At 36.2% G+C, this 21,837-nt stretch overlaps 1 protein-coding gene across 4 annotated transcripts in view; it reads left to right on the top strand.

The window, feature by feature from the left end:
* The window catches only part of CASP8AP2 (caspase 8 associated protein 2), a 42,890-nt gene that overhangs the window by 15,975 nt on the left and 5,078 nt on the right, over positions 1-21,837 (top strand). For all 4 annotated transcript variants that reach the window (XM_036871010.1, XM_036871012.1, XM_036871011.1 and 1 more), the window contains exons 2-8: positions 730-812; positions 5,432-5,500; positions 8,196-8,296; positions 8,860-8,934; positions 10,221-10,336; positions 14,926-17,147; positions 18,181-21,313. In XM_036871010.1, the coding sequence (XP_036726905.1) occupies positions 758-812; positions 5,432-5,500; positions 8,196-8,296; positions 8,860-8,934; positions 10,221-10,336; positions 14,926-17,147; positions 18,181-21,313 (5,771 nt within the window). In that variant the 5' untranslated portion in view covers positions 730-757. The remainder of the gene's footprint in view (positions 1-729; positions 813-5,431; positions 5,501-8,195; positions 8,297-8,859; positions 8,935-10,220; positions 10,337-14,925; positions 17,148-18,180; positions 21,314-21,837) is intronic.

Below are 21,837 nucleotides of genomic sequence, written 5' to 3'. Positions count from 1 at the left end.
GTCAGATAAGTCAGATTTTTTTTTTTTTTTTTTTTACTGCTTTGGATTCTTACGTTGCTTCTAGTCTTGCTGCTACAAACAGTGCTACATTGAATATTCTGGTATACGCATTTTTGTGATCATGTGCTTGTATATCTGTAGAGCAAATTACTAGATATGAAATTGTTGGGTCAAAGAGTGTTTGCATTTAGAAACTTGACAGCTATTGCCATATTGCCTCCATAGAGCTTGTACCAGTATACACTTGATGTATTAGAGTATATACATCACTCTTTTCCCACACCTTTACCAACCTAGTATAGTATCGAACTCTTCGCTCTTTGCCCATCTTACTCCCTTATTGGTGAAAACACGTGTGTCTAGAGTCCCCAAGATCACCACCAGGTTTGATGATTTGGTAAGAGGACTCACAGAACTCACCATATAGTTGCACTTTTATGATAGTTGGCTTATTTAAGTATACAAGTTAATTTATATTTTGGTCTACTTTATAAAATTAGCATCATTTACTTTGTGGCATGAGTTAACCGTATCAGCAAGTTTAAGATTTTTGTTTTCTAGTTTTAGCTTTTGGAAAATGTTAGATATTAAAAAAAAAAAAATCACAGTAGAGTGAACATTGTCAGTGTGTCCAAATTTGAAAGTTGTCTTTTAACTTAAAGCTAAGTTTAGTCTCTGAATTGTGAGGTTGATTTTAACAGTGGAGAATATTTATATTTAATACTTTAGATGGCGACTATCAAAAAGAAATAGGATCATGGCAGCAGATGATGACAATGGTGATGGAACAAGTTTATTTGATGTCTTTTCTGGTAAGAGCTCATTTTAATTGTCTTTCTAAGTTTACTTATTTAATTACAAAGTCATTTAGTTATTCTCATTGAAAACACTGTCATTATCAACTTTTTCTCCCCGCACATAAATGAATTTAATACAATAAAAATGCTTGACAAATAGAAAGTGCTTAGTAAGTGAGAACTTTCTTATTATTGTATGCTTTCAGGCCTCTTACATTGGCTTTGCCAATGTAAGCAGTAATGATTTTTATTGTTACATCAAAAAATATATGGGGAATTCCCTGGTGGTCCAGTGGTTAGGACTCCGTGCTTTCACTTTTTCATTGCCTGGGCCTGGGTTTGATCCCTGGTTGGAGAACTAAGATCCTACAAGCCGTGAGCTGGGGGGGCAGGGGGCGGGGGGAAAATATATAAATATATATATTTAAATACATATATATACAATATATACATATATATAATATGTATACATGAATGATAGGTATTTGTGACTCTTGAAGTTAATACTTCCAGTAAATGCAGTGGTACTTGTTTATTGTTCAGGGAAAAATTGACAGTCACAAATAGATGATAAGTTTGAAAGAGCGAAGACCTGGTAGTAAAATAAGCTCATAAAATGGAAATATTTTTAATAATATACAGAATTTAAACTTCCAAATCCTGACATAACATTTATCTAGTTCTATTGTCTTAATTATAATTATGCTATGACAATCATTAAATTTTTTGAGAATACAGTTGTATATTTATTGATCAGAATTATGCTTACTATGGTATAGAATGAAAAGGGCAGTTGTAAAACACGTCTAGTAGAATTCCATTTTTGCTTAAAATATATGGGTTTTTTTGTTTTGTTTTGTTTTTTAATAAATTTATTTATTTATTTATTTTTAGCTGTATTGGGTCTTTGTTGCTGTGTGTGGGCTTTTCTCTAGTTGCGGTGAGTTGGGGCTACTCTTCGTTGCAGTGTGTGGACTTCTCATTGCGGTGGCTTCTCTTGTTGTGGAACACTGGCTCTAGGCGCATGGGCTTCAGTAGTTGTGGCTCACGGGCTCTAGAGTGCAGGCTCAGTAGTTGTGGCGCACGGGCTTAGTTGCTCCGCGGCACGTGGGATCTTCCCGGGCCAGGGCTCGAACCTGTGTTCCCTGCATTGGCAGGCGGATTCTCAACCACTGCGCCTCCAGGCAAGCCCAAAATATATGTTTTAAAATATTAATATCCATAGACATGGAAGGAGTCACATGAAATATGGCCATCATAACCACTCTGGGTAGCGTTATTTTTTTTTTTTTGGTGTTATTTAATTATTTTTTGCTGATGTGGTTTCAAATTGTTATGCTGCTATGTATTTTTCTTATGATGTTTTTTCTTTGAAAAACAGAAAAATGGGAAGAATAATATAATGACCACCTTTACTTTTCACCTAGATTCACAAATGGTTAACTTTTTTTTTTTTTTAAATAAATTTATTTATTTTATTTTTGGCTGCGTTGGGTCTTCGTTGCTGTGCATGGGCTTTCTCTAGTTGCGGCGAGCGGGGGCTACTCTTCGTTGCGGCTTCTCCTTGTGGTGGCTTCTCTTGTTGTGGAGCACGGGCTCTAGGCACTGGGCTTCAGTAGTTCTGGCGCTCAGGCTCAGTAGTTGTGACGCACAGGCTTAGTTGCTCTGTGGCATGTGGGATCTTCTCAGACCAGGGCTTGAACCCGTGTCCCCTGCATTGGCAGGCGGATTCTTAACCACTGTGCCCCCAGGGAAGTCCCACAAATGGTTAACTGTTATCACACCTGTAACTCTTGTTTTGAAGGACAAAACTATATTGTTAATCTCATTTGCTGGAAATAACTGTTTTCATTTCTACATATTGCTCTCTCTCAAGTTCCTGTCCACATGCATACATTTTTTTTGATAGTCATACACACAGTGGACATTTTACTTTTTACCAGTTAACATGATTTCACAAAAATTTTTATTCCTGTAACATTTTCATGCTTGTCTTTTATTATATTTGTAATTTCAAACTTACAGAAAAGTTACAAGAATAAGAACATGCAAAGAATCCTTTACCTGGTTTCCTGCAAACTTAACACTCGTTAATATTTTATGCCAGTGGCTTTAACATTGTGCACATACTTTTTTCTTTAAACACGCACACACACACACACACAATTTTTTCCTGACCCATTTGATACTAAGTTGTATACATTATGGTCCTTTACCTCCAAATACTTCAGTGGGTATGTCACAAGAAAAAGTTGGTTTTCTTACATAAGAACAGCATAATTATCAATTTCAGTAAATTTAACACTAATACTGTAATTTTATTTAATCTACCATCTTTATACCAGTTTTACCAGTTAACCCAATAATGTCCTTTATTATTGTGATTGAATTTAGATCTATCATTTTATTTTATTTTTACAAATTAATTAATTAATTAATTTTTGGTTGCGTTCAGTCTTCATTGCTGCATGCGGGCTTTCTCTAGTTGAGGCGAGGGGAGCTACTCTTCGTTGCAGTGCTCAGGCTTCCCATTGCAGTGGCTTCTCTTGTTGCAGATCGCGGGCTCTAGGCGTGTGGGCTTCAGTAGTTGTGGTACGCGGGCTCAGTAGTTGTGGCTCATAGGCTCTAGAGCGCAGGCTCAGTAGTTGTGGCTCATGGGCTTAGTTGCTCCGCGGCATGTGGGATCTTCCCAGACCAGGGCTTGAACCCATGTCCCCTGCATGGGCAGGTGGATTCTTAACTACTGCGCCACCTGGGAAGTCCCTCTGTCATTTTAAAATTTTAGTTTGTCTCCTCAGTTTTTGTTCTCTCTGATTTTCTTGCCTTCTTTCAAATATTATTTGAATATATTTTAGAATTCCATTCTAATTTATATATTAGGTTTTTGGCTACACCTTTGCATTATTTTTTACAATTGGTTTCTGAAGGGATTGCAATATACATCTTTAACATTTTGCAGTCTACTTATTTAAATGTAAGAATCTTTTTATGTAAGTTGTATAATCTTGTACATATTGTTGCGTTTAAACTCCATCCATCCCTTTATGTTAAAGATGTCGTGAACCCCTTGATACAGTGCTGTAATTTTTATTTTAAACTGTTGTATGTATCTTAAAGAAATCAAGAGGAGTTAAAAGCAATTAAGATGAAATATTAGTCTTTTATATTTACTCAGTTATTTACCATTTTTGTCCTTCTAGGATCTAGTATCATTTTCCTCCCCATTGTCTCTTTTCTTCTGGGACTCCAGATATATAGTATGTGAGAACTTTTGATATACTATAAGTTAGTAAGATTGTTCTCTCTCTCTTTTTTTAATCTTTTTCTCTCTGTTTTTCCATTTGAGTAATTTATTGATCTATCTTCAAGCTCACTGGCTTTTCTGTTGAAGTTTTTACATTAGATATTGTACTTTCAGTTTTAGAATTTTCATTTGTTTCTTGTAGTTGTTTTTATTTCTCTACCAAGATTTCCAGTGAGTAATTTTGCATTGCATTCTGGACATTGTAAATGTTATATTATAGAGACATTGGATTCTGTTATATTCCTCTGAAAAGTGCTGGTGTTTTTAATTCTAGCAGGTATTTATCTTGACTGAACTTAATCTTCTGTCTTCCCTGTGGTGAACAGCAGCTGAAATCTCTGTTCAGCTTTCTTTAGCTTTAGCTGGACTTTTGGGAGTTCTAACCTTTACATGTGTAATTTGGGGGTCATTCAGATTTGGGTACAATTTGAGGAGTCCTCTCTGTGGCACTCTGGATTTCCTCTTTCTAGTTGCTGTTATCACCCCCAAAGTTTTTTCTCTGTTTCTTTAAGCTATCAGGACTAGAAGTTTCCATCTGAGTTTTCAGTGCCAAGTGTGGCTCCAGCTAGAGCCTATCGTTCCACAAAAACTTGTAATAAAAGGGGGATAGGGAATTCATGCAGTGCTGTTTTCTTCTTTCAGGTGTCATCTCCTCTCCAGTTTTTGCCTGCTTTAGATTGCTCTTTAGTTCTTCAGATTGCTTTTTTTAAATTTTTTCTTTTTTTAATTTAGGTACAATTTATATATAACATTATAGTAGTTTCAGATGTACAATGTAATAATTCCATGTTTGTATATATTGCAAAACACCACAGTAAGTCTAGTGGTAGAGCGTTGACTGCAGATAGCTTTTAATATTTTGTTTAGAGTTTATAGTTTTTGCAGGAAGATTGTTCTGATAGAAACTATTCTGCTATTATTGGAGTTGTAACCTTCTTACTAGCGTGGGGTTTTTTTCTTCTTTTTTTTTCTTTCTTTTTTTTAATATTTGAATTTTATTTTATTTTATTTTTTTATACAGCAGGTTCTTATTAGTTATCAATTTTATACATACTGGTGAATATATGTTAATCCCGATCTCCCAGTTCATCCCACCACCACCACCCCTACACCCGCCCCTACTAGCTTGTTTTTGAAAGTGAGTTTTTAAGTCTAAACCTGTGTTCTAAGATGTGTGTGTTTATAAGGATGTACAAAAGCTTCTAAACAATTTTATTTTTTGACAATGGACTAATAAGTCTTTCTTTTTCTGGTCCTTCAGAGTCAGAATAGAAAAACTCCACTAAGTGCATAGAGTCAGTTTTAACTAGTCTTTGATTTTTTTTTGCAGCTTCTCCTCTTAAAAATAATGATGAAGGTTCTTTGGACATATATGCTGGGTTGGACAGTGCTGTTTCTGGTATGTAAATTCTATAATAAAATACTTTCATTTTGTTTGGTCAGTCTGTTGGAAGTGTTTATTTTGTTGTTATCAGTTCCTGGAGTAACTCATAGCTCCTCAACAATCTGCTTTTTCTTTGAAATCATTATACTCAGGTAATTATTTTTTTGCCCAAAGCTTGGTCAATAAAATAAACTAGCCCTTAGGTTTGTTTTTCATCTAGGTCTCAGATTTAATTGGACCTTGTACAAAAATATTTTGTACCATTGAAAACGAAACTGATGGTGGTTTCTACATATATTACCACACATACTGTCACAGGCTACATGATATTAGAACTTTTGAAAAGGGTAGTTACTATAAATATTTTCAAATGTATCAGTAGGAGTGTGATATGCCGAGAGTCTAATGACCTGTCCAAATGAGAAAACCTTTCTGTAATAAAATCTTCCAAAGCTTCAAACAAATGTGATCCTTACACCTGATTTGTTGACAGATTTGTTTTAGGTAAATTGGTTTTCCATTTCTAATCTGTGAAATCAGTATAGATTTGGATGAAATGCAAGAGATGGAGAACTGTAGAGCCCTTTGGGTAGAGGTAGACAGTACATCAAAAAGCTTAACACATGTATTTTTCTTTTTTCCCTAGCTTTATTGAGCTATAATTGACATATAACATTAAGTAAGTTTAAGATGTACAGTATATTGATTTGTATACACTTAAATATTGCAAAATGATTACCACCACAGCATTAGCTAATACCTGCCTAGCATCACATGATTACCATCTCTTTAAGATCTAGCCTCTTAGCAACTTTTGATCATATAATGTAGTCTTATTAACTGTAATCACTATGCTGTACATTAGATCCCCAGAATTTATTTGTCTTATAGCTGGAAGTTTGTACTCTTTGATCAACATCTCTTCTTTTCCCCCACCCCCAGCCCTTGGTAACTATCGTTTCAGTGTCTGTTTCTATGCATTTGGATTTTTTAGATGCCACATGTGATATTGTATAGTATTTGTCTTTCTCTCTCTGACTTATTTCACTTAGCATAATGCCCTCAAGGTTCATCCATGCTGTCGCAAATGGCAGTGTGTCCTTTTTCATGGCTGAATAATATTCCATTATATATTTATATATGCACATATATTTACACACACGCACATGTATACATACATATATGCACCCACATATACCACATCTTTATTCCTTTATCTGTTGGTGGACACCTAGGTTGTTTCCATATCTTAGCTATTGTGAATAATACTGCAGTGAACAGAGGAGTGCAGATATCTGAGATTCAGTTTTTATTTCCTTTGAATATATACCCAGAACTGGGGTTGCTGGATCATATGATAGTTCTATTTTTAATTTTTTGAGGAACTTCTATACTGTTTTTGATGGTAGCTGTACCAATTTAGATTCCCACCAACAGTGTACAAGGGTTCCCTTTTTTCCACATCTTCGCTAATACTTATCTGTTGTATTTTTGATGATAGCCATTCTGATAAGTGTGAGATGATACCTCATTGTGGTTTTGATTTGCATTTCCCTGATGATTTGTGATGTTAAGTACCTTTTCATGTTCCTGTTGGCCATTTATGTCTTCTTTGGAAAAATGTCTATTCAGTTCCTCTGCCCATTTTTTAGTTTTTTGTGTTGAGTTGTGTGAATTCTTTATATATTTTGGATATTAACTTCTAATCAGATATATATGTATATAAAAATTGCAAGCATTTTCTCCCGTTCCGTAAGTTGTCTTTTTATTTTGTTAATGATTTCCTTTGCTCTGTAGAAAGAAGCCTTTTAATTTGATGTAGTCCCACTTGTTTATTTTTGCTTTTGCCTTTGCTCTTGGTGTCAAATTCAGAAAATTATTGCCAAGACCAATGTCCAGAAACTTACCCCCTATATATTTTTTTTCTAGGCATTTTATGGTTTCAGGTTTTTTAAAAAAATTTTTATTGAAATATAGTTGATTTATAATGTCATGTTAGTTTCAAGTGTACAGTAAAGTGGTTCAGTTATACATGTATATATATTCTTTTTTTATATTACCTATTTATTTTGGTCACGTCACGCTGCTTACGGGATCTTAGTTCCATGACCAGGGATTCAACCCATGCCTCCTGCAGTGGAAGTGCGAAGTTCTAACCACTGGACCGCCAGGGCATTCCCAACATTCTTTACCATGATAGGTTATTACAAGATATTAAGTATGGTTGCAGGTTTTAAATTCACGTCTTTAACTCATTTCGAGTTGATTCTTGTGTGTGCTGTAAGATAAGGGTCCAGTTTCATTCTTTTGCTTGTGGCTGTCCAGTTTTCCCAACATCATTTATTGAAGAGACTACCCTTTCCCCATTGTATATTCTTGGCTCTTTTGTTATAAATTATGACCATATATACCTGGGTTTATTTCTGGGCTTTCTGTTCTGTTCCATTGATCTATATGTCTGTTTTTATGCCAATAAAATACAGTTTTGATTACTATAGTGTTATAGTTTGAAACCAGGAAGTGTCGTGCCTCCAGCTTTGATCTTCTTTCTCAAGGTTGCTATGGTCATTCACAGTCTTGTGGTTCCATACACATTTTAGGATTGTTTTTCCTATTTCTGTGAAAAAATGCCATTGGAGATTTGACAGGGATTTCATTGAATCTGGAAATACATATTTTAATGTAAGGTTTTTTTGTTTGTTTGTTCTAGACAGTGCTACCAAATCGTCTGTACCATCCAGAAATTGTTTGGATTTATATGAAGAAATCCTGACTGAAGAAGGAACTGCAAAGGAGGCAACATATAATGATGTATGGATTACCAGAATTTTGAAGGACAGTTACTTTGCTCTTTTGTGGCTCCTGAAATGCAGACATCAGCTTACTATTGAATAGACATTCTGTGTTTGGGAAGCAGCTCTTAGACTAAAAGAATATTTAAGGCAGTTTCTGCCTTCAGATCTGCTTTTTAAAACAATGTTTTCTGGATGCTTGCCTAAATTTAGTTATAATTTTGCTTGATTGAATTTAAGTGTCTGACTATATAAAATCTCAACAGGCAATCAGTGTGATAAAATATTTTATTTTTTCATGATTTATACAAAGTTATAATTTGTCCCAAGACTTCATGCAAACAAATTTCTTTCTACCTTATTTGAATTTTAAACTTTGGAGATTGAATGTGAAACTAAAGAAAATACATTATTGGTAGGCCCAACTTTAAAAACCAGTAATCTAACTAAATATCTGTTAGTAGAAATAGACCTCATATACCCTTATTTGTGGGTTGATTTGCAAAGTTTTAAATATTTTGAAATGTCATTTAAGCTAAGAAAATAATTTAGAATGATGCTTGATCTTTTTATATCTTACAGTTGCAGGTAGAATATGGAAAATGTCAGCTGCAAATGAAAGAGCTGATGAAAAAGTTTAAGGAAATACAGACACAGGTAGAATTATAATGAATATTTTATTTTTGCCTTGTTAGCTTTTTTTTAATAAATTTATTTAATTAATTAATTTATTTATTTTTGGCTGTGTTGGGTCTTCGTTGCTGCGCGGGCTTTCTCTAGTTGCAACGAGCAGGGGCTACTCTTCGTTGCAGTGCGCGGGCTTCTCATTGCGGTGGCTTCTCTTGTTGCGGAGCACAGGCTCTAGGCGTGCAGGCTCAGTAGTTGTGGCTTGTGGGCTCTAGAGCGCAGGCTCAGTAGTTGTGGCGCACGGGCTTAGTTGCTCTGTGGCATGTGGGATCTTCCCAGACCAGGGCTCAAACCCGTGTTCCCTGCATTCGCAGGTGGATTCTTAACCACTGTGCCACCAGGGAAGTCCCCGCCTTATCAGCTTTTAAAACCAAAATTTAATAAAATTTTTTGTTAAAATTAAAATGCTAAAGTGTTGGCAGGTTGTAAGGAAACTTTTTAAAAAATATTAAATGAAAGAGCAAATCTGGCAAAACATGCATTATTTCCAGTGTCAGTGAAACTGATAAAGGAAAACTGCTTGATTTGTTAAATGATACTGACAAATTATCTGCTAGACTAATTAACAGTTAAATAATAGAGAATTCTTAGAGATTGTATCAGGTGGTTTAAAAGAGAATGGTTTGAGGAGTGAAGCTTTAGAATGGCTGTTGGAGAAAAATGGTGATGCCTTAACAATTTTTGCCAGAGAGACATTTTTTGTGATCATGCTGCAAAGTCAGGAATGTCCTGTCTTGTTCTGATTTTTATTTTTTGGTAAAGTTGTTTCTCTTCCTTCACCCTCTCTCCCAAAGAGCCAGTCAATCCTCAATGCATTCTTTGTTCACCTGAGAATTAGTACATTGTTGCAAGTTAAACCTCCTGTTGTTAAATATAATAAAAATTTTATCATCTTCAAAATAATGACCCATTTTCAAAATAATGACTCTTTTTCTTGTTATTTATTGGTTTTTCTTTTTTTTTTAATTTTTTTTTTGGTTTTTTTTTTGGTTTTTTTGGTTTTTCATTTTGATCCCTCTTTTAAGTAGTTTCACTTTAAATAGCTTTTCTTTGGTGCCAGTTTTCTTCTTTGAATCTCAGCTTCCCCATTTGTATAGTGAGCATCACTGTACTCCTCCGAAGACTATCTTGAGAATTGCATAAGATAAAATATGTGATGCGTGGCATGTAGTTAGCATCAGTAATCAATAACTGTTATAAATAATTTAATAATCCTGTCGATATATACTTTATTAAGTGTATTTTATGATGTTTAGAATTTCAGCTTAAAAAATGAAAACCAATCTCTTAAGAAAAACATCTCAGCACTTATCAAAACTGCCAGAGTGGAAATAAACCGCAAAGATGAAGAAATAAATAATCTTCACCAAAGGTATGATTGAGGGATATGGATCTGTTTGTAAATTACATGAGTATTGATAGGTGGAATATTTTTAACTTTGGAAAGCTAATGAAAATCATGCATTTTATTAAATATTTAAGGTTTTACTGAAAGTAAGTGACTAATATTCTAATGGTATATTATCGTAATGATATCTATATGATTATTAGTAGAAGATTGCCACATACCTCTCTGAATATATTCAGCTTTGTAATACACTGGGATCTTGCTCTGATATCCTTTGGTCCTGAGAAGATGGTGGTGTATGTCATGGGTTCTTCTAGGCACCCATCAAATTACTAAAATATCAGGAGGATGTCTGTGTCATATACTGTTAACAGACAACCCTTAAAAATCTGTCAATTATATATTCTTTTTTTAAAAAAATATATATATATATATAGTCTAAAAAAACATTTACTTATTTATTTATTTTGGCTGCACCGGCTCTTAGTTGCGGCACATGGGATCTTTTTAGTTGCGGCATGCGGACTTCTTAGTTGTGGCATGTGGGCTTCTTAGTTGAGGCATGTGGACTCTTAGTTGTGGCATGCATGTGGGATCTAGTTCCCCGACCAGGGATCGAACCTGGGCTCCCTGCATTGGGAGGGTGGAGTCTTACCCACTAGGCCACCAGTGAAGTCCCTCAATTATATGTTCTTTTCCCTCTTAAATGGATTTTCTACTTAATTTCTCTCTCTCCCTCTTTTGGTTAGGGGCAGTATTTGGCTCCAGAGAATTTCATATCTCTCCTCCCCTTGATAGTCAAACCTCCAAAACAGTTATCTAAACGTGCTGTCTCCATTTCCCCACTTCCCATTTCTACACACTCTTGAACCCATTCTACTCTGATCTCTTCCTCCAAAACAGCTGTGACTACCACTAAATTCATCAAATAGTTTGACTTCTCATTTTAACTTGTCTTTATACACTGTTTGACATAGGTGACCCTCTTTTCTTGAAATAGTTTCTCCCTTGGGGTTTCATGATTCTTAGTTTTCTTCCTAACTTGAGATTTATTTTTCTGTACTTGGCTAAGTTGGAATTCCTTAAAGCTCAAAACTATGTCCTTTCCTTTCTCTATCAGTATTTTCTTATGATGTAATCTTACTTGTACTAGTCAGTTCCACTTATATGTAGATACTACTTCACATCTGTACAAAATTTTCAAAATTACCTCATCCACAACAGAATTTAAGATTGAACCCCTTCCATTGTTCCTAGCTCAGTGGATTCCCCATCATTTATTCAGCTGTGCAAGCTAGAGTGACTGAGGGGTGGAATGACCATTTAATTTATTGCCCAAACCAGGGTACTTTTGAGAGTAGAAGGAGGGGCTATTAATAATTACACTGACATTGCTTGGCAAACTGGGACATATAGTCACCCTGCATAGGAGTCATCATTGACACTTAGCTCTTGGTCATCCTTCAGATCCAAGTTCATTACCATGTCCTTTTGACTTATGTCTTTATGATCTCTCAGGTTGTTCATTTCTCTTCCATTTCTGCTGTTGTTGCTGCCCATCAACTCTCATCTGAACTGGCAGTAGTCTTTGTGCTCAAAACTCTGCATCCGCTCTTGCTCTTTCCAGCCTGTGATTTCTCACTTCTCGATATTAAAGCCACGGGATGCTTTGTAAAGCGCAACTCTGGACATCTGTCACAGAACCACCCCATCCCACCCCTTTTCTTTCTTTCTTTTTTTTTAAATGATATATTTATTTATTTATTTTTGGCTGCGCCAAGCAGCTTGCAGGATCTTAGTTCCCCCACCAGGGTTTGAACCCAGACCCCAGGAATGAAATGAGAAGCTGGGGAAAGCTTCTCATCCTAACCACTGGACCGTCAGGGAATTCCCCCACCCCTTTTCTTGATTAAAACACATCAGTGGCTTCTCATCATTCTTAGGATAAAAGATCATAAATCTTAACTTGGTCCACAGAGCTCTTCACAATATGGTCCCAAACTACTTTTCAGGCCTTGTTTTCAGTGTTTGCCTTTGCCTAGGTATCGTAGCTCTAGTGTATCTCCTGCATTCTTTCAGTTTGTTGGGTGTACCATGAGCTCTGAGTTGCATGAACTGTTTCCACTCCCTGAAATGCTCCTCTCCCCCACCTGCTAAATACCTACTCATCTTCAGGTCTCGGCATAAGCATCGTTTTCATGCGGGACATTTGTCTGTTCTCACTGACTAGGTCGAATCTTTTTTTTGTAGCTTCATTTACACTTGCAGTTTAAAAAATCATGAATGGGATCACTTAGTGTTCTTCTCTTCCACTAAACTGTAAACTTCATGGGAGCAGGAACCATGTCTTTGTGTCCTCACCATTTATTGAGTATCTACCATGTGCAATAAATATTTAAAGAGTGAAAGAAGATAATCCTATGTGTGGACCATATGATATTATAAAGCATTTTAGGCCTTTTGAAAATAAAGACGGTTGTGTATGTTTACTAATCTAAATCCCACAAGGTGCAACAAGTATAAGATTGATTCCTGAAGTGTTGGGGAAATTTTATATATATTTGAATCTTTTAGGGGAGGGGTATAATGTTTGAATAGAGTGAAAATTCAGAGAAACTGGGTGAATAAATGATGTGTTATTTCATTAGATTGTTATACGTGGTAATATTGATACATTATCTAATAAATATTCTGTCAAATATTTGCACTTTTTCTTTGTGAGCTTCAGCTAGTACTCTAATGGTAAATGTTTATCATTTTGCTGAAAGTTCATTTTTAATAGAAAGAATGGAAATACTGATATAAGATAAAAATTTTAAAGTGTAAATTCTGGAAAGTGTTTAATGTGGAGGTTTATTTTAAAATAAAACTTTTGGGACTTCCCTGGCGGTCCAGTGGTTAAGACTCCATGCTTCCACTGCAGGGGCACGGGTTCCATCCCTGGTTGGGGAACTAGTATCCTGCATGTTACATGGCGCGGCCAAATAACAACAATAACAACAACACAAAATAAAACAAAACTTTTGATAGTATTTTATTTAGTGTGGAGTTACGTTAAATGTGTATTACGAGCTCTGTGGGCTAGAACTATCTTTTAGGACCTTACATTTTAATAAGTATGACGTATGTTACACGTGTATGTGCTTTGTTGAATGTGAGTCCTTTGTTGCATAAATTTATTGCAGACATCTTCTCCCATTCTGTGACTTGTCTGTCACTCTCTTTATTGTGTCTTGTGAGGAATAAAAGTTCTAAATTTTAGTGAAATTCAGTCAGTTTTGTTTTTTTTTTATGGTTAGTGCTTTTGTGTTCACATTTTCCCAGTTGTCTCAAAGGTATCTCCTCATGTTTATTTTTTTGAGTTTATTTATTAGTTTACTAGGACTGCCATAACAGAGTACCACAAACTGGGTGGCCTAAATAACAGAAATTTGTTGTCTCACAGTTATGGAGGCCAGAAGTCCAAGATCAAGGTGTCAGTATGATTGATGCCTTGTGCGGGCTGTGTGATGGGTCTGCTCCAGGCCTCTCCTTGGCTTGTAGATGGTCGCCTTCTTCTGTGTCTTTCATAAAGTCTTTCCTCTATACATATCTCTGTCCAAATTTCCCTTTTTTATAAGGACACTAGTCATATTGGATAAGGGTCCACCCTAATGAACTCACTTTAACTTGATTACCTCCGAAGACCCTGTCTCCAAATAAGGTCACTAGTTTGAGGTACTGGGGATTAAATTTTGAGGAGACGCAGTTCAGCCCCGTAACAAGATCCACATAAGGTCTACACATTGCCTTAAGTTGTATGTCTCCTGTGTCCTCTTGTTTTATAAAAATCTTCCCTTATTCCTGAAACTTTTAAGTTTTGATGTTCTCTACACACTTAGTACTGATTAGGCATAGATTTATGGAAATTCAGGGAAGTTATAGAAGTTCAGGAAGATGGCTATATTATTACAAAAAGCTAAAATGAGCTATTTACATTTTATTTTTAGGAAAACTGCCAGTTTTCTGAAAACCTTAGGAGTTATTTTAAACAATAAATACATAGCATTCCTCTAGGAAAGAATCACAATTCTATATTCCTTTTTCTTTTTGCACAGTATGTAACAATTTAAGACGGCTATTGACGCTTTGGGTTTTACTGTGGGGTTGTATGTGAAACAGAAAACTAGGATAGGGAGCTACATAGAGTCGTATTTTGATCGTCTCTGTTCTCCAGCAAGGTTTCACTTTCCCTTATGTTTCAGTTGGGCTAGAGTGAAGGCAAGAAAATAATGTCACTTGTTCTAAAAGAAGTGAATTTGTGGTTAGTTTGAGAGTTGTGCACCTGTAGTGAAGGAAATCTGAAAGACATTGGCAAGTGCTGGGCTAGAACTGAGAGGTCCTCCAGGCTTTGTTTGAGCAAAGCAAATGAAAGAGAGTTCCTTGTTTTAAAAACTGGCTCATTTAGTTGGAAGCTGGTAAATTCTTACTACTCATGCTTTTATACAAAGTAAAATTAGTTTTGCCAGTATGTGGGCCCCCCAGTTTTAAAGTGTATCACATGTGATTAAACCTTGGATTATTAAAAAGGAATTAACTTTGTTTTTTTGGTGTTAATTTCTGTTTCTCAATAGATTGTCTGAGTTTCCACATCTTCGAAATACTCATAAAACTTCAAGGATACCAGATATAGTTAAAACAAAAGGTCCTAAATCCAGATCTCTCCATTTGGATGATTGTTCAAAGACTGATCACAGAGTGAAAAGTGATGTTTCTAAAGATGTACATTATAGCACTTCACTGCCATACCTCGAAAAGGAAGGAAAATCACATTTTGAAAAAAAGGGCACTTCACATTTGCCTACACCTATTGAAAAACACTCCACCAATGGCATTTGGTCACGTTCCCATTATCAGGTTGGTGAGGGTAGTTCCAATGAGGATCACAGAAGAGGGAGGAAAGATAGTAGACATAACCAGTACTGCAGAGTGACTGACAGAATACGAAAAGACTTGAACACTAGCTGTGGTGATGGTGAACCGAGGAACATAGAGGCCAGTCAGAGGCTACAAGGACGTCCTGAGAAATATAGTAAAGGTGAACCAAAGGCTGAAAGCAAAAATTCAAAGTTTAAAAGTAACACAGATTTGGATTATAAAAATGAACACAGTAGCTCTTCTTGGGAGAAAGAAAGCTCTAGAGACAGGTCACACACTCGACTAGAATCTCAAAGTGACAAAAAACTCGAAAGACAAAGTGAAAGATCACAAAATATAAATAGAAAAGAACTTAAATCACAAGACAAAGAAGAAAGGAAAGTTGATCAAAAACCTAAATCAGTAGTAAAAGACCAGGATCATTGGAAAAGATCTGAACGAGCATTGCTTCCTTATTCCAAGAAGGAACTAGCAAAATCTTCTCATAATTCAAGTAAATACCATCCAGAAGAGAGAAGAGGCCGGGAAGATTGTAAAAGAGACAGGGCTGTAAGTAATCATAGTTTTCAAGAAGGAAGATGTCCGTCCTCTCTTTCAACCAATAGAACTCACAAACACGTTGACTCCAAGGAAGTTGATGCTGTGCACCAATGGGAAAATGCACCTTTAAGGGTAGAAAGGCATAGAACTGAAGATAAGCGGAAAAGAGAACAAGAGGGCAAAGAAGAAAATAGGCATATGAGAAATGAAAAAAGAGTACCTGCAGAACATCTGCAGAAGACAAACAAAGAGACTAAGAAAACCGCTACAGATTTAAAGAGACAGAATGAGCCAAAAAACGGTAACGGTGAAGTCTCTAATAATGATGTTTCTGAAGGAGTGGATAATAAAGAGCCAGCAGTTAAAGCTGAGAATGGTTCAAATGAAACACAAAACAAAGACTTAAAGTTAAGCTTTATGGAAAAATTGAACTTAACTCTTTCTCCTGCTAAAAAGCAGCCTGTTTCTCAGGAAAATCAGCATAAAATAACCGATACTCCCAAATCTAGTGACATATGTGACTTGGAGTCCTTGGTGCAGGCTAAAACTGTGACATGTATTCCCTCTGTCAGTGAACATACCACAGAGGAAACCAAATCAGAGTTATTGGAACCAAAGGATGCTCTTACAGCAGCATCTAAACCCAGAACCAGTGTTTCAGAAAGGAAAATAGAAGAAGAAAATAGTTTGTTCATTAAATCTGTTGCGAATACTGTGCATTGTGAAATGCCCATTTGTGGCACAGAGATTTCCTTCTCAGCATCTGTGGAAATGCAACAAACAGAATCCTTGTTTCCATCATCAACAGAAATGGAACAGACCATTAATGGTGCCAGGGCAGCAGTTCCTGTGGTAATGGACACAGTACAGACAAATGTTTCTCAAAACTTTGGTTTGGAATTGGATACCAAAAGAAACGATGACTTAAATTCTTGTAGTATTTCTGAAGATACAGAAATGAAGGAGGCTTTTTCAACCAAAGTGACCAAATCCAATGAAAGCATTTTGCAGCCTTCAATTGAAGAAGCTGGCATTTTGCCAACAGTCCTTTCAGAAGATGGTAAACCAAACCTGGAGCCTTCTCTTGTAGATGCACCACTGGTTGAGAGTAAGTCTTGTCACTTGGAGCCTTGCTTACCTAAAGAGACTCCAGAATCTTCACTTCAGCAGACTGAGTTAACGGACCACAGAATGGAAACTGGTGAAGCAAACTCAGTATATCATGATGATGAGAACTCAGTTCTGAGCATTGACCTTAATCAGCTGAGACCTATTCCAGAAGCCATCAGTCCTCTGAATAGTCCCGTGAGACCTGTAGCAAAAGTTCTTAGACTGGAAAGGTCATCTCGAGTTCCATTATATAATAACAGTCATAAAGGTAATAGTTTATATTATCTCCTATAACTTATATTTTTGTGAGAGTGTAGAATATGTCAGCAAGATGAATCAGTGCTTTTAATTTATTTATTGATATTTATTTTTAAAATTTTTATTGGCGTATAGTTGATTTACAATGTTGTGTTAGTTTTAGGTGTGCAGCAAAGTGAATCAGTTATACACATACATATATCCATTCTTTTTTTTTTTTAGATTCTTTTCCTGTATAGGCCATTACAGAGTATTGAGTAGAGTTCCCTGTGCTGTACAGCAGGTTCTTATTAGTTATCTATTTTATATATAGTAGTGTGCATATGTCAGTCCTAGCCTTCCAATTTATTCCTCCCTGCCCTTATCCCCTGGTAACCATAAGTTTGTTTTCTACATCTGTGACTCTACTTTTCTATTGTAAATAAATTCATTTGTACCCTTTTTTTTATATTCCACATATAAGTGGTATCATATGATATTTGTCTTTCTGTGTCTGACTTAACTTCACTCAGTATGACAATCTCTAGGTCCATCCATGTTGCTGCAAATGGCATTATTTTGTTAGTGCTTTTTATTTGATAACTTAATTATTATTCAGACCTTTGTTGTTACCTAGAAATGTACATTGAGCCTTTAGTCTAGATTTAGGTAATTCTTATTTATACAACAAAAGGGAATGGTAGAATAGATTGTTTCAAATACTCCTTGCTTGCTTTCAGGTATATTTTTGTTGTCCAAAAGCCATCATCAGATGGCATAGAGTAGGTGATGCTGCTCACATCAAGTAAAGAAACCTGAACAGTTGGTTGCTGGTTATCCAAATGACCAAACTCTATACTATCACTATTGTCAGGCACTTTCTGAGACCAGTAAAGACCAATGACATGAGTAAGCGTTAGAGTAATATAGTGTAAATAGTGTAAAAGCTATTAAAATAATAAATTGCCTCAACATTTAATTTTTTGTTATATTTAGTATGGAAATGTTAAATGACAAAGACTCAGTAGTCATGTGACTATAATATGCTTTTTTTTCTTCCACAGATGTGTTTCCACCAAATTCAGCTCATTCTACCTCCAAGAGTCAGTCTGATCTCAATAAGGAAAATCAAAAGCCAATTTGCAAATCTGACAAATTTACAGAAGCAGACTCCCACAAGAATTCATCTTTAGATGAATTAGAAGAAGGAGAAATTATAAGCGACAGTGAAAAATCTGAACCACAAAAACGTTTTGACAAAAGTACCAACCCAAGAGCTTCTGCTGAAGTGCAGAACACAAAAACTAGCCCAGGAAGTAGGAAAAGCACTGTGCATTTGGATAAAGACAATAGGAAGATATCTTCTATAAAAATCCATCAGACCAAAAGCAAATGGAATAAAAGACAAACTGAATCTAGCAGATCTTCAAAAACAGAGAAGAAAGATAGGTCAGTGAGCACTTCCAGCCTGGAAAAAATAGTTCCAATTATTGCTGCACCCTCTTCTGTCCGAGAGGTTGTGCACATGTTACGAATGATAAGAAAACATGTAAGGAAAAATTATATGAAATTCAAGGTAAAATTTTCATTAATACAGTTTCATAGAATTATTGAGTCAGCAATTTTGAGTTTTACATCACTAATTAAACACCTTGACTTATCCAAAATCTCTAAGTCAGTGACTACTTTACAGAAGAATCTCTGTGATGTTATAGAATCCAAACTTAAGCAAGTTAAAAAGAATGGCATCGTGGATCGTTTATTTGAACAGCAGCTACCAGATATGAAAAAAAAATTGTGGAAATTTGTAGATGAACAACTTGATTATTTGTTTACAAAGCTTAAGAAAATCTTAGTAAAGTTTTGTGACTCCATAAACATTGGCAGTGACAGTGACGAAGGAAAACTTGAAAAGCTAAATAAAGAGAAAGCACAATATTCAAATTGTCAGAAGGGGAATGTAGGCAGCTCCAGCAAAGAAATGTTGAAGGAGAAATCCCCCAAATCAGAAGATTCTGGTTACTCTAAGTCTTTAGTAGGTTGTAAAAAATCTGAGGAAAAACATCAAGAGCAAAATAATTCCAGTATTAACACAGTAAAGCACAACATTAAAAAAAGTACTAACACTTGCTTTGATAATATTAAGAACCCTCAATTTGAAGAGCCTTCCTTGGAACCAAACTGCCCGAGCACCCCAAAGGCAGGAAAAATGGAAGGCAGCACCATAGAGGATGCACCGGCATCCCAGCACGCTGCTTTGAAGCCAGAACGCAGTTTTGAGATTCTTACTGAGCAGCAAGCATCTAGCCTTACTTTTAATTTAGTGAGTGATGCACAGATGGGAGAAATATTTAAAAGTTTGTTGCAAGGTTCTGATCTTTTGGACAACAGTGTTAACTGTAACGAAAAAAGTGAGTGGGAGTTAAAGATACAAGGGAAACAGATGGTAGAGAGTCTTAAATGTGAATCTCTACCAGCTTGTACAACGGAAGAGCTCGTTTCAGGGATGGTTTCTCCCTGTCCTAAGATGATTAGTGATGATAATTGGTCATTATTGTCATCTGAGAAAGGTCCGTCTCTGTCTTCAGGGCTTTCATTGCCAGTTCATCCTGATGTGTTGGATGAAAATTGTATGTTTGAAGTGTCCACTAACATAGCTTTGAGTAAAGATAATGTATGTAGTTCAGAAAAGAGCAAGCCCTGTGTTTCCTCCATACTTGCTGAAGATCTAGCAGTCTCTTTAACAGTACCATCACCTCTGAAGTCAGATGGTCATCTCAGTTTCTTAAAGTCAGATGCTTCGTCTAATTCAACACCCGAAGAAGTTATTAGTGCCCATTTTAGTGAAGATGCCTTACTTGAGGAAGAGGATGCATCTGAACAGGACATTCATTTAGCCCTGGAGTCTGATAATTCAAGCAGTAAATCAAGTTGTTCTTCATCATGGACAAGCCGGTCTGTTGCTCCAGGCTTTCAGTACCACCCTAATCTACCCATGCACGCTGTCATAATGGAAAAGTCCAACGATCATTTCATTGTGAAAATACGCCGTGCGGCACCACCTACCTCCCCTAGTCATAAACAGAATGTGGTAGCTGATGAATCTTTGCCAAGAGTGGAAAAGGAAGCTGATGAAGCAGTGGAGAAAGAATATATTTCATGTCAGTACAGAGTTTTTAAGTCTGTGGAGGAATTGAAAATTTCCAGTAAAAATGTTGATAGCAGTAAATCAGTTCATGAAGAACAGGACTGTATGATACAAACAGAGGTTCCCGATATATATGAATTTCTTAAAGATGCTTCAGGTAAAGTGGTTCATAGTACTGAAGTAGCTGAGGAATATTTCAAGTTGCATCAAGTATGGGAACCAAAAGTACCTGAAAGCGTTGAAGAATTGCCTCCAATGGAAGAAATTCCACATTCTGTTGAGGATCATCTTCGAAACACATATATAGACCTCACAAAAGATCCAGTCACCGAGACCAAAAAGTTGGGGGAATTCGTAGAAGTAGCAGTTTTAAATATTGAGCAGTTGGGATGTTCTGGAAGCAGTGTGGATCAAAATGCTCCAATATTAGACAATATGCAGCCTGATACTGTAGATGCTTTTATTGATTTGACACAAGATGTTTCAAGTGACAGTAAAAATGAAGGTAACCATCCTGCTTTAGCTGTTGAAGACTTGGGGTGTCAGGTGATATGTGTAGATGAAGATAACTCAAAGGAAGAAAAGGTGCAAGTGGCAAACAGGCCTTTGGAATGCGTTGTTGAGGAAGGCTGTATCGATTTAACCTCGGAATCTCCCAGTTCGGGTGAAGTGAAAAAGGTTGATTTAAAATCAGAGTTGGCATCAAATTCTGATAGTTCAGAGTTCCCTGGGGCTTTGGATAATGCGCACAAAAAGAGGAAAAATCTTTCTGATCTAAATCCTTCTTCTCAGAAAAAACAGAGAAAGGAAACACACTTAACCAGTAGGGAAAAGACCAAGAAAATTACCCAAGATTCTGGTGAGAATGGTGATGCTCACCGAAAGAAAGCCAGTAAGAAAAAGGCCCCTGTAGTGACTAAAGATCACTCATCATTAAACGAAAGCCCAGGGACTAAGGATGCATCAGCAGCATCTGCCACTTCTCTTACAAGCCTTTCTGCAAAGAATGTTATTAAAAAGAAGGGAGAAATTATAGTTTCGTGGACAAGGTAAGAATCTAATGAGACTATTAAATCACCAGGAAATTTTGAGATACCAGAAATCTGTTCTGTCGTGTCATCATAGTTTTATCCCATCTTAAAATAGGGAAAGTGATGACTTACTTCAAAAGTGGCCAAAGTTGGTAGAAGTTAAATTCTAGGATACAACCCAGCTGTACTGTAGAACAGTCTAGAGCAGTGGCTCTTAACCAGCGATGTGTACTAGCACCGTGGACAGAACTTTTCATTATGTTTTCAACTTCACTTTTCAATGAAAAAGAAAAATTCTTTCATTTGTAAGGAGCCTGGTATACACACATTTTAGAAAGGAGGAATGACAGGTGGTGAATAGGACAAAAATTGTGGGTGTTTGTAATTTGAGTTTTCCCCCAAAATTAGAAGCTTCAAAAACAGGTTGTACTTTTGACTTTTCTGTGAGATTTTTAAGAAATGCAGATTTAAAGACCCCATTTCGGATGTCAAGGTGACCACAGTTGGGAACCATTGAACCAGAAGTGCATGATCTCTAGACC

Source organism: Balaenoptera musculus, chromosome 12, assembly GCF_009873245.2.
Source record: "Balaenoptera musculus isolate JJ_BM4_2016_0621 chromosome 12, mBalMus1.pri.v3, whole genome shotgun sequence".
Taxonomy (NCBI): Eukaryota; Metazoa; Chordata; class Mammalia; order Artiodactyla; family Balaenopteridae; genus Balaenoptera; species Balaenoptera musculus.
This window is presented reverse-complemented; position numbering and strand designations above follow the sequence as displayed.